This window comes from Pipra filicauda, unplaced genomic scaffold (genome assembly GCF_003945595.2).
Source record: "Pipra filicauda isolate LSUMZ 115617 unplaced genomic scaffold, ASM394559v2 scaffold281_size1565311_pilon, whole genome shotgun sequence".
Taxonomy (NCBI): domain Eukaryota; kingdom Metazoa; phylum Chordata; class Aves; order Passeriformes; family Pipridae; genus Pipra; species Pipra filicauda.
Genome location: NW_024104400.1, coordinates 127,551 through 140,587, shown reverse-complemented (window position 1 = coordinate 140,587; position 13,037 = coordinate 127,551). Strand labels below are relative to the sequence as shown.

The window sequence follows — 13,037 nt, the reverse complement described above, 5'->3', positions numbered from 1 at the left end:
GAGGCCACCGAGACCCTCAGCCTCTCGCCCTGAGTCCCTCCCCCGCATCCCCGGGGTGCCTGGTGGTGATGCTCTGGTCCCAGCTCCGGTCTCAGCACTGGTCCCGCTCCCCCGGGGCCCGGGAGTGCCTGACCAGGATGCTCTGGTCCCACTACCGGTTCAGCACCGGTCCCGCTCCCCTGGGGGGCCTGGCCGGGATGCTCCGGTCCCAGATGCGGTCCCAGCTCCAGTTCCAGCATCGCCAGTCCCACACCCCCGCGGGGGCCGGGTGGCAGCCGGGGTTGGGGCCGGGTCCCCGCGTGGGTGCCGCCGCGGGACCCGGCGATGCCCGGGACTGTACCGCGGCTCCGGACGCTCCCACTCCCGCTCTGCACGGGGGACCAAAGAGTTTTCGGCTCCATGAAAAGCGCTTTGTCCTCCCCAGCCCGGCGGCAGCGGATCCCGACGGCACGGGCCCGGCTGCCGGTCCCTCCGCGTCCCCCCGCACCCCGCGGCCACCCCGGCGCGGTCCCCGCGGTCCCCTCCCTCCTCCATCCCTCCCTCCCTCCATCCCCCGCTGCCTGCCCGGGGGTCCCAGCGGGAGTCCCGCTCTCACCAGGGGCGGCCAGGACGAGCTCCAACACCAGCAGCAGGAGCAGGAGCAGGGCCAGGAGCCGGCGCGGCGCGGTCATGGCGGGGGGCGGCGGGGGGCGACGGGGGCGGCCGCCGGGGGAGCCGCATTTGTAGGCGGTGAGAGCCCAGCCCGGCCCCGCCGCCGCCCGTCATCTGGCCTCGGGCCCCCGGGGGGGTGTCCGCCCCCCGCCCCGCCCCGCTCTGCCGCCGGGACAACCTCCCCGGGGTTCCCCCCCGGCCTGATCCCCCCCCCGGCACACCCTCTCGGGGATCCCCCACCCGCAGCCCCCTCATCCCGTGCCAAGTGCTCTGAGAACCCCCCAGCTTGTCCGAGGACCCCCCACTCAGTCCTGATCTGGGATCTGCACCCAGCCTGGCCCAGGACCCCCCATCCAGGTGGACTCTGGGACCTCCAAACCCAGAATGGGCCAGGACCCCCACCCAGGTTGAATCTGGACCCCTGCACCCAGAATAGCCCAGAACCCCCCATCCAGGCTGGATCTGGGACCCCCACATCCAGCCTGCCCCAGGTCACCCTACCCAGGCTGACTTTGGGACCCCGCACCCTGAATGGCCCAGAACCCCTCACCCAGACTGGCTCTGGGACATCCCCTCCAGCCTGTCCCCCAGACCCCAACACTGCTGCCAGCCTGGCTCAGGACCCCTGCACAGCCTCCATCCAGGATGCCCCCTCATTTCCCGGCCCTGGGACCCCCCTCCCAGCCTGGCCCTCAGATCCTGGGACTCTCCACCTCACCTGGCTCAGGCCCCCCTCCCAACCCACCCCTTCCCTGTCACCCAAGGGGGCTGTCCTGGCTCCTCCATGCCCACAGACTCCCTCCACCCCTGCCCCTCTGCACCTCCCAGCCAGGTGGTGTCCACAGAGGGGTCGGCATGTGATGAACTGCCCCAGCCCCTATTCCACGGGGTGGGAGGAGAAGGAGAAATCAGGAGTGATTTTGAGCCTGAGAGGAAGGGAAGGGTGAGGGGAAGGGGTTTAAGGTCTGGTTTTATTTCTCATTATGCTACTCTGATTTGATTAGTGATAAATAAATAAAAAGGGAGAATTAGATCGGATATTTGGGAGAAATTCTTCCCTGTGAGGGTGGGGAGGCACAGGTTACCCTTAAAACTGTGGCTGCCCCATCCCTGGAAGTGTCCAAGGCCAGGTTGGACAGGACTTGGAGCAACCTGAGATAGTAGAAGGTGTCCCTGTCCATGGCAGGGGGTGGAACTGGATGATCTTTATGGTTCCTTCCAATCCAAACCATTCTGTGATTCTGCGATTTTATGAAATTCAATTAATTTCCCCAAACAGGGTCTGTTTTGCCTGTGCCAGTATCTAGTGAGTGACATCCTGGGCCTTATCTCGACCCTTTCCCTGTATTTTCCCTCCCTGCCCAGCTGAGGAAGGGGTGATGCAGAGGCTTTGGGGGTCAGGGTCAGTTCCTCACAAGGTGGGTGTCATCACCCCTCCAAAAGGTGGGTGACAAGTACAACTGCACGCCAGGACAGCCCCTGACAGCAGGGTGTGGGGACAGAGAGGGGTGTATGGAGGGGCTGTAGAAGCGACTGGACATGGTGACTGTGTGTTTGGCTTTGAGGATGGGCTGGGGGGGCTGTAAGAGGGGCTGTGGGGCAGGGGGGTGAGGAGAAGCTGTACTGGGTGTGTGGGTACCGTGTTACAGCCCCACATGCATCTGTAGGTACTGTGAGAGGGGGACATCCCTGTGCTTGTTCCAGCCCTATTGGCTGCACCTCCCACCCCCTGGACAAAACCTCCTTGCCAGGGTCTCCTGTAGCCCCTGCTGCATGCACAGTGTAGGGTCACCGCTCCCCTCCGCACTGTGCACCCCCAAAGTGGGGTGTTCCCTCAGGGGGGCCAGGACCTGGAACCCCATTCCTGCAGTCCAGTTGCTGGGCTCTGGGGTGCAGTGGAGACCCCCCCCAGCCCACCTCCTGGGCAGGCACCGTTAGGCAGACCCTGCCTGCCAGGGGATCCTCGGGGATGCTGGCAGCATCCCGGTGCCACCGCCGGCTTCCGCATTCCTGCGCCCGCACACCCTCCCGCCCCGCGTCCTGTTTGCCGGGCGCGTCACCCCGGCCTGAGTCACCCCGCGGCCTCTGCAGGTGACGGAAGGCCAACAATAGCCCACAAAGGGAGGATGTCCCCCCGAAGCCTTCCTCTGGCTCGTCTTCGAGGAAACCTCCCGCGGGAGGGACGGGCCCCACCGGACGCGCCGAGGAGCTTCGTCCTGTTGACGCTGGCCCGGGGCGGCACGCGGCCCCGGGGGTCCCCAGGGACGGCTGGTGACACCCCACCCCCGTGCTGGGTGAGCAGGAGGGATGTGCAGCCACCGTGCCCACGGGGACGGGACAACTGGCACCGTCTCTTGGGTGTGGCTTTGGGAATGGTGGCATTGGGAATGACACTGGGGGTGGCACCAGGGATGATGGCATTGCAAAGTGGAGCTCAGATGCTGGGAATAAGAGGACGGGGACCCCCCCTCACCATGAGGACCCCATGGGAGTGGGGTGCAGCCGCATGGGAAGTGGTGCAGCCCCCCCCCGGGCCTGGGCAGGGACCGGGCAGGGAGGATGGAGCAGCATTAGCATGTGTCACTGACAAGCAGGATGGCAGCAAAGTGCTGCCTGACCGACCCCACGGCACTGCATCACATCCTTGGGAAACTGCCATAGCAATCACAGCAGCTTTGGGGTCACCCTGTCTCCCCTCTCTCCTGTCCCTGTCCTGCCTCTGCTGGGGACCCCCCTTCACCCTCTCCTGGGGTCCTCTGAGAAGGGGGAACCAAAGGGTGGTACTGGACACGGGCAGCCTCAGAGCGTTCATGACATAAGCGTGCCAGGGCTCAGCATGAGGGATGGGATGGTTGTGGGACCACCCGGCTTTGCTGGTGCCAGAGCTGCGGGTTGGGCAGGGACAGGGGACAGGACAGGACAGCGGGACACGGGACAGGGGGCTGTGCGGCTCCACGGCGCAGTCCTGGTGCCACCTCGTGGTGAGCAGGGTCCCAGTGCCACAGCTGGACAGCCGGACCCGGTCACAGCCGGACGGTGTGGTGACACAGTGGGACAGGTGGTGTGGGGACACAGCCAGCGTGGGGACACAGCCGGACAATCCCTGCAGTGCCACAGCTGGAAGGGTGATGGGGGGACACAGCTGGACAGTCACTGCCAGAGTAGGAGGGTAAACACCTGTCTGTCCAACGGGCCATGAAGTGCCACTGGCAGGGGCCAGCAGCTCGGAGAGTTCACGGTCCCACACAGACCTGGCTGTGTCTGGCCTGGAGGCTGAGCCCGCGAGAGCTGGGGTGAGATGGTGCAGGGACCCCTGGCCCAGGAAGTGGGGGTCACATCCCAAGGATCTTCATGGGCTGTGATGAGCAACAGTCCCATAGGGAGTGCTCCAGGAAGCCCTGACCTGGGCGGGGATGTGAGTCTCTGGGGACAAACTTTTTGGCAGGGCCCATTGTGACAGAACAAGGCAGGGCAGTTTTAAATTAAAGAGGGTTGTTGTGGATTTGATATAGGGAGGAAATTGTTCCCTGTGAGGGTGGTGAGTCCCTGACACAGGTTACCCAGAGCAGCTGTGGCTGCCCCATGCCAGGCTGGGTGGGACTTGGAGCAACCTGGTCTAGTGGAAGATATCCCTGTCCATGGCAGGGAGTTAAAACTAGAGGAACTCTAGTGTCCCTTCCAACCCAAATAAGTCTGTGACTCTATGATCTATCCTGGGACGTGCATTCATCCCTGAAGGTCCATGTCCATACCAGGGATGGACACCTCCAGCATCTGTGGGAGCAGCTCTGCCCTCATCCAGACTTTCTCTCCACAACCAGAGTCATTAAAGCCACTGGAGGAAGAACCTGTGTAATCAAAGTGACAGGCCTTGGGGTCAAGGCTCATTATGACGAACATAATGAGGTTTTAGCGAGGCAGATGAGCAAGGCGTGGAGCTGATGGGCCTGGTGGGACAAAGGGCACATCCCAGCAGGATCCTCCCATGGAGCACAGGTCCCTCTGAAGCCTCAGCAGTGGCCGCTGGTCCTGGGCTGTGGACAGGTGCTGGTGACCCCCTGCATGGCTCAGCCATCACCCTCCTCTCTCCCTGCGTGGGGCTGCTCCATGCTGGTACATGGTCAATGTGCCCTGTGCCGGTGTCTCTAACCCAACCCACTGAGCACTCTGGATTTATCATCCCTGGTACTCCAACAGCAGGACTATGTGCTCTCACCAGCACTGAGATCACCCCATTCTCCCTTTCAAGGCCTCGTGCGTGTTCCTGCCCCCCCCACAGAACGGGGCTCAGACATCTGTCTCTCCCAAGTCCAGTCCCTTTTCCATGTCACTGCACAAGCTATAAGATGGGATGTGGCACCACACGTGCTGGGGCCCCATCCCTTTGCACTCCTTCTGGACTCTTTCTCTGTCCTGTGGGTTTCCATGTTACTCCATGACCAGGAATGGACAGAGCAAGAAGAGCAGCAGCGTGTCTGTCCCTGCTCCTGAAGCCCATGGGTGCCCGTGTCAGATGATGGGTGCCCATATCGGATGTTGTCTGACCCCCAGACAGCTCCCTCATGCCAAGGAGACCCAGCAAGACCTGTCCTCTCCTTAAAGCACTCTGGGTTTTCCTGCACCACCACCTCCAAATCGTCTGCAGGTGGGGGAACCACATCCAGCTGGACCCCATGGGGACTGTTGCCATGCCATCCCTGCTCCTCTCCCATCCCCTTCCTGTCCCACATCCCTGGGAGCTCAGGGCTCCTGCTGAGGATATTGGCTCCTTCTCACCCACTGCAGGATGCTGCATGTACCTTGCCAGAGGGGTGCAGCAGTTTGGGGTGATAGCAGGATATGCACTGACATGTTGCTCGGTGTTATCCAGCTTTTCCCTGGAGTAAGAATTGTGCTGGTGCAGGATTGCTGACACCTATACTCCATCTGCAGTAGAAAAACAGCCACGCCAAAAAATGAGGGGCCCAGCCATGGTTAGGGGATACAGCACTGTGTGTTCCCATCACCCAGCTGGCTGCAGGAGCCACAGACCAGGGTGGGTGTCCTGCCAGCTCCCAGCCCTGCTCACCAGGAGGACGGGCACTGTGTCCCCCCAACAGCTGTAATGGTTGGCAATGGTGATGGGGTACCTACCCACACACACACCATGTCTGTCAGCCCCAGCCTTGGAGAGCTGGGGTGGGGACTACACCACGCCGGGGGGGGGATGGCTCAGGGGGCTGACTGGCTCAGGGGGTGGCTGGTCCTTGCCCCAGGGACCCCACATCAGCTCTCCATGGCTCCAGGAAACAGGGGTTCCCCAGGGAGTAAACCCTTTCCCTGCCTTCTCCCTGGCTGCCAGGCTGTGCCAGGCTGAGCTGGCATGCTCCCACCTCTGCTCCCGCAGGATCTTTGGACTTTGTGCTGATTTTGCTGTTTGCTTTTATTTAGCAGCGGGATTCACTTTCCATGCAAAGGACAACCCCCATATCCGCTGGGGCCTCGTCCCTCCCACCCCCCATCCCCCTACCCCGGGGCAAAGACACAGGAGGAGGGACTTGTCACCCACATTGTCCCCTGGTTCCCCGTCCTGCTGGGCACCGCCAGGGCAGCCATGTGTGCCCTGCACTGGATCACAGCCTGGGCACTCCTGCTCCACGGTATGCCAGAGGGGTGAGCTGGGTGCTGGGGTGGGATAGCACGTCTGGGACCCCCAGGAACCAGGCACACAGGATGCAGGATGTCCCAGGCACAGCTCTGGGTGAAGCAGGGGTGGGTTCGACCCTGGGGCAGAAACGGGGCTGTGGCAAGGGGCTCAGCCTGCCCACCTGCCCCAGCCATGGGCTCGGGTAAGGAGCAGCCCTCCAGAGTGCAGGGACCAGGCACCCAAGGCCCCCCCCCACGCTGAGGGTGACCCCACCCTGCATTGTCCCATGGACCCAAGCTGGGTGCCCTTAGCCCAAGGTGAAGAGCCAAGTACCAGCTGGTGATGGAGAGTCCAGGGAGTGGCGGTGCCGGCGGTGGCACCTGGTGCCAAGCAGCCCTGGGGAGAGGCCAGGTCTGGCTGGGCATGGCCCTGCTGTCAGCCAGCTCCTCCAACACCCCGAGTGCTGGGATGCTCTGGGTCGGCTCACCTGCTCCTGGGCATGGTGAGCACCAGCTGTTCCCCCTGATGATCCCACTGGGCCATGGGCATTGGGAGATTTACTTCCTCTTTAGCTGGGCAATGGCGCTGGTTTCCACCCACTATTCCTGGGACTAAAACCCAGGACAACCGGTTTCTGCAAAAAGCCCCAAAGCTGGTCTAGCTGGTGTTCGGAGCTGGGGATGAGGGTCACAGCTGCCTGGTGTGGTTCTGGGCTGGAGCAAGGGGCCAGCAGGACCCCAGGCTGCAGCCTCAGGTTCCCAGTTATTGCTGCACCCACAGGCTGTGCCGCAGGGCGGGTGCCACAGGCTCCTTCCACCAGGAATGACATCCGGGATTGCTCCACGGACCCACCGGTGAGCCTTGCCTTGCTGCCCTTCCCTGTTCCTGAGACCCCCCTGCATACTGTCCCCCCCCAGTCCCAGCACATGTCCCCCTGTGCCACCAGTACCTGCCACCGACGGCCACCAACACGACGGCGCAGCTGGCGGCACTGCGGGACACCATGCGGGCCCACGGCGTCCATGCCTACATCGTGCCCTCCACGGATGCCCACATGGTAAGGCAGGAGCTCCCAGTGCCCCCGGGGACCCTGCTGGCATCCACAGCCACCTCTCACAGCTCCATCCCCACTCCAGAGTGAGTACATCTCCAAGCGGGATGCCCGGCTGGGCTGGCTCACAGGCTTTACCGGCTCCGCAGGTGAGGGCACCCCACAACCCTGGGTTCCCTGCTTGGGAGGCTGGCACCTGCCTTCCTGCTAGTCCTCATCCCTGGGGATCCATGGGCAGGGCATGGTCCCACTCTCTGAGGGCCCCCAGGGGTCCCTGCCAGCTGCAGAGAGGGAGGGAGAGGTGATTCCTGAGCCCCCGCTCCTGTCGCAGGCACCAGCGTGGTGACACAGGACAAGGCTGCCCTGTGGACCGACAGCCGCTACTGGACCCAGGCAGAGCGTGAGCTGGACTGCAACTGGGAGCTGCAGAGGACGAGTCAGTGGGGGGCAGGATGGGGGGCTGCTGAGTCCCCCCGCTCCCAGGATCCCCCCCAGCCCCTGCCACAGCCTCCTCTGGGCTCAGCATGGGCTGGGACACGGTGTGTCCTCGCAGTGCCACCCAGCTCTCTCCTGCAGCCTGGATTGAGTCCATTGCCATGTGGATCATGGAGGCGGTTCCTGTAGGGGGGAACATCAGCTTGGACCCCTTCCTCTTCTCTGTCGGTAGGGCTGGCTGACACTGGGGGTCACCCTGCCCACGGGAGGGCAGCCCCAGGGTGTGGATTTACCAGGTTCCCCCACGTGTGGGCTGCTTCTTTCCCCCCCCCCAGCCACCTGGAACAGCTACAGCCAGGCTCTGTATGGCTCCGGCCGGACCCTGCTCCCCCTCGAGACCAACCTCGTGGATCAGGCGTGGGGTGACCAGAGACCCTCTCCCTCCTCCAGCAAGATTTACAGCCTCCCGGCAGCATTCACAGGTACGACTCTGGCCTCCCTACAGCTGCTCACCCGCAGCACCCCCAGCCCAGGGCCGTCCGTGGTGGTCCCTGCACCGAGCCAATCACTTGCCCCACTCCCAGGGAGCAGCTGGCAGGAGAAGGTTGCCGGGATCCGGCAGCAGATGGAGCAGCACGTGCGGCGCCCGACGGCCGTGCTGCTGTCAGGGCTGGAGGAGACAGCCTGTGAGTACCCGCGGCGCTGTGGAGGATGCCATGGCAGGTGCCCTGGGCTCCGAGCCCTGGAGCTGGGAAGGTAGTGGCAGTCGCAGGTGCAGAGGTCTCGTTCCTGACAGGGCTCTTCAACCTCCGTGGAGATGACATCCCCTACAACCCCGTCTTCTACTCCTACACCCTCCTGACCAACACTAGCATAAGGTGGCCGGCATTTCCCTGTGGGCACGGGGCATGGAGGGGGCTCATCATCCACTACCCTTCCACCCTTCCCTTCCTGAGCTGGCCCTCATCTGATCCTCCTCTCAGCCCCGCTGCCTCAGGCCCCAGCCCCACATCTCTTCCAATCCATGCCCCCTCTCCCAGCCCACCCTGGGGCACCGCACCCTCCCTTCCCGCACAGCCTGACGGAGGGCTCCTCCCATTCCCAGCCCAGCATCACTTCTGAGCCCCCCAGCCCTTTCCTCTCCGCTGGCATGGCTGGGCTCGGGGGGACCAAGGGCAGCAGGTGACCCCCCACGTCTGTGCCCGCCCCACGTCTGTGCCCACCCCATCCCGCTCCCTCCCCAGCCTGTTCGTGGAGGGGTCACGGCTGTCGGTGGCAGCGCGGGAGTCCCTGAGCTCCGGCTGCCCGGGGCCGCTGTGCGTGGAGCTGCAGGAGTACGGGCAGGTGAGCGCCCACCTGCGCAACTATACCCTCGGTAACGTCACCGTGTGGCTGGGCACCGAGTACACCACCTACGGCCTCTACGGCATCATCCCCCAGGTGGGTACAGAAGCGACACCGCGGCACTGAGCCTGGCCGTGGGGCACGCGGGTCCCGCAGGCTTGGGGACGGCCCCGTGCCACCACGCTGTGGCCGCCCCTGGGGCCTGAGGGGACAGGTGGCCATGCCACCTCCTGCCTGCCCTCGCAGGAAAAGCTGCTGGAGGAGAGCTACTCGCCTGTCATGACGGCCAAGGCTGTGAAAAACGCCCAGGAGCAGGAGCTGCTGCGAGCCGCCCATGTAAGGGCTGTCCCCGCTCCCGCAGCCCCCTGCACACTACGGGGACACTGCGGGACGCCGGGTGCTGATGCCCTCTCCCCGGTGCCGCCGGGGCACCCCCAGGTCCGGGACGCTGTGGCCGTCATCCAGTACCTGCTGTGGCTGGAGAAGAAGGTCCCGCAGGGGCAGGTGGATGAGTTTTCAGGGGCTCAGCACATCGATGCCCTCCGCAGGTCAGTGCTGCCCCCGCGGCACCCCCTGCCCAGTGAAGGGCAGCTGAGGACCTCCAGCACCTCCCTCCCTCCCTGCTGCCTTCCAGGGCCCAGCAGCACAGCCACGGGCCCAGCTTCCAGTCCATCTCGGCCAGCGGGCTCAACGCGGCGCTGGCCCACTACAGGTATGGCCAGGGCAGCAGTGGGCAGAGGGCGGTGGGTGATGGGCAGTGGGCAGCTGGGAGAGGGCTCTGACCCCCTTCCCTTGCAGCCCCTCCAACGGGAGCAGCCGGACACTGTCTGCAGATGAGATGTACCTCTTTGACACTGGAGGGCAATATCTGTGAGTAGCTTTTAGCAGAGACCGCCCCTCACAGCCCCACATCTAGGGGCCCCCAAAACCAATGCTGTGGCTGCATCGCCCCCATTCACGTCCCTCCTTTGCAGGGACGGGACAACAGACATCACTCGGACAGTGCATTGGGGTCAGCCCACCCCACTCCAGAAGGTACCAACCTCTCCTGTGTCAGCCAACACCCCCTTTGGCTGCCCAGGACCCCCCTGCACTGCCCAGGACTCCCTGTGGCACTCTGCACCACGGTCGCAGCCAGGGCTGGATGTGCCAGGGTGGGTGTCCGGGCACCACCGTGCTCACCCACCCGTGCCCCCACAGGAAGCCTACACCCGTGTGCTGATGGGCAACATCGACCTCTCTCGCCTCGTCTTCCCATCCAACACAGCAGGTGGGTGCCAAACCTGGCATTGTGTAGCCCAGCCCTGCCCAGGAACCCTGGCACAGGAAGCAGGAGAGCAGGGGGGCCCCATCAGCTCGTTGGCCTTCATCCCACCCACCTCTTTGTTCCCCAGGGAGAACGGTGGAGTCCTTCGCACGCCGGGCACTCTGGGACATTGGACTCAACTACGGCCACGGGACCGGCCACGGCATCGGCAACTTCCTCTCAGTCCATGAGTGTAGGTGGCACCAGCACTGGCGCTGGGCATGTGGGCTGAGCTGTGGGGACAGGGACGAGGACAGGAGCTCATTGGGGGGTACTCATTGCCCAGTGGAGCCTCTCGCTGGGGGTATCCTCTACCTGCAGTGTGTTGGGGTGCTTTCCAGGGTGACTCCATGATGCTTTCCAGGGTGACTCCATGATCCTTGCCAGGGTGACTCCATGATCCTTGCCAGTGTGATTCCCATCCAGCATGACTCCCATCCAGCTTACTGGGATGGTCCAATGATTCTTGCCTTGGTCGCCCCATGCTCCTTGTTGGGATGGCCCCATGGTCCTTGCCTTGGTAGTTCCATGGTCCTTACCAGGGTGGCCCCATGGTCCTTGCCACAGTCCTTGCTGTGATTATCCAATCAGTGGTCCTTGTCAGGATGACCCCGTAGTCCTTGCCGAGATGGCTCCATGGTCCTTGTTGGGATGTCCCCACAGTCTCTGCCAGGTTGGTCCCATGATCCTTGCAGGGATGATCCAGTGGTCCGTACTGGGATGATCCAGTGGTCCTTGCCTTGGTGACTATGTGGTCCTTGCTGGGGTCGTCCATGGTCCTTGTGTTGGCCCCGTGGTTCTCCCTGGTGTGGCACCTTGGTCCTTGCTGGAGTGTCCCTGCAGCACACACTGTCCCTGGAATTCTTACCCACCCCATGTCCCTGCAGGGCCTGTGGGCTTCCAGTCCAACAACGTGCCACTGGCGGCCGGCATGTTCACCTCCATCGGTATGTCCCACCAGCCCGGATGGTGCCTCAGCCGTCCGGGACAACTCCAGCCCCAGGACCAGAGAGGGGGTGTCAGCACTTGGCCCCACTCAGGGGTCAGATTTGGCCCTGCTAGGGTGGGTTTGGGGAGCCATTGGGGCTGGGGGCTCATCAAGTGCCCTCCTGGCCCCCAGAGCCTGGATACTACCGGGATGGTGAGTTTGGGATCCGCATTGAGGACATCGCCCTCGTGGTGGAGGCACAGACAAAGGTAGGGCAGTGGGGCCGGGGTGACAGGGGTGGCACAGCATGGGGAGCCGCATCAAGTCAGGGGGCCCCCCCCAGCAGGGCTGGGGGCACCCAACAGCATGTCTCTGCGGCAGTACCAGAGCGAGGAGAAGCCTTTCCTGACCTTCGAGGTGGTGTCCCTGGTGCCCTACGACCGCAACCTCATCGACCTCAGCCTCCTGTCCTCGGAGCAGGTATGGGGGTGCTCGGGGGGGAGGGCAGAGCAGGGATGTGAGGTCAACACATCGGGCTGGGGTTTGGGGAGAGCAACAGGGGCTGAGAAGTGGATGCGACAGGAAGCCAGGACCATGGCATGTGGTTGGAGCAGGTAAATGAGGATGGAGCAAGGATGGATGTGTGGATGGAGAGGGGCAACAGGATCTGCAGGTGGGGCTGGTGATTGGGCTGTGGGGCAGCTGGAGGGGGAGGGCTAAAGGGGCTAAGGGGTGGCAGCATCCAGGGCAGCCCCCCTCCAGTCCCCTGCCGTGCCTGGCTGCAGATCCAGTACCTAAACTCCTACTACAAGAAGATCCGTGAGCGTGTGGGGCCAGAGCTGCAGCGGCAGCAGCTGCAGGAGGAGTACAAATGGCTACAGGAGAGCACCGAGCCCTTCCCGGTGGGCAGCGCCGTCACCACCACCGCCACCACGGCCATGCTGGCCCTCACCTCGCTGCTCTCGGTGCTGCTCAGTGGGCTGCAGGCCTGACCCTGCATCCATGGCCCCGCCACCCCCTCCTGCCGCAGCTGGTTCTTCCCCTGTGCTCACTTCCTTTTTTTTTGTTGTTCTATTTGCTCCTTTGTGATTAAACATGAGCAACGCGGGCGGGGGCTGTGCCCTGCTGTGCCGGGTGTGCTGCCTGTGCCTCACCAGCAGGTGTGGGGCTGGGGCACTGCCCCACATGGCCCCCCAGCCACACTCCTGTGACCCTGCTTGTGCCACCTGCCCTACCCTGGGGCAGCCAAGCCGATGCCAACAGCGGGGAGATGGATTTGGGCAGATTGTAATTCTGGGGAAAAGATGGAGGAACTGGAGTGAGAGGGTGCAGGGCAGTCAGCCCGACCTGGGACATCTCCGCAGGTGCCAGCAGTGGGGTGACCAAGAGCGTGTCCCATCTGGGTGTGATGCTAAGCCGGGAGGACTTACAGATGCAGGAGACACGGGGGTCATGCCAGACACCAAGTGTCACACAGAGGGCTTGACCATCATGTGCCAGCAGGATGAGCAGGCACAGGGGAGGGCACGGCAGAGGGGTTGGGGACTGTCACCCTTTGCAGGGGGTGGGGGGACACTGTGCCCATCTGCAGCATCGCCAAGGGGAGGCACAGCATGGGCAACACCACCGGGGGGGCAGCACGATGGCCGAGAGGTGTCAGGGTGCGGGCACCATCCCCACGCCGGGGGCCCCGGGC

At 63.7% G+C, this 13,037-nt stretch overlaps 1 protein-coding gene across 1 annotated transcript; it reads left to right on the top strand.

Annotated features, from left to right (window-relative positions):
* Nucleotides 1–7,062: 7,062 nt before the first annotated feature.
* Nucleotides 7,063–12,445, top strand: XPNPEP2 (X-prolyl aminopeptidase 2). The gene is made up of 20 exons (XM_027734306.2): nt 7,063–7,131; nt 7,224–7,334; nt 7,414–7,477; nt 7,660–7,764; nt 7,905–7,991; nt 8,099–8,245; nt 8,348–8,449; nt 8,560–8,641; nt 9,008–9,203; nt 9,354–9,443; nt 9,546–9,655; nt 9,742–9,819; nt 9,906–9,977; nt 10,082–10,142; nt 10,308–10,377; nt 10,502–10,606; nt 11,301–11,360; nt 11,534–11,610; nt 11,723–11,821; nt 12,127–12,445. Exons 2-20 carry the CDS (start codon nt 7,281–7,283, stop codon nt 12,331–12,333), a joined length of 1,866 nt encoding a protein of 621 aa, XP_027590107.2. The 5' UTR covers nt 7,063–7,131; nt 7,224–7,280; the 3' UTR covers nt 12,334–12,445.
* The last annotated feature ends 592 nt before the right edge of the window (nt 12,446–13,037 follow it).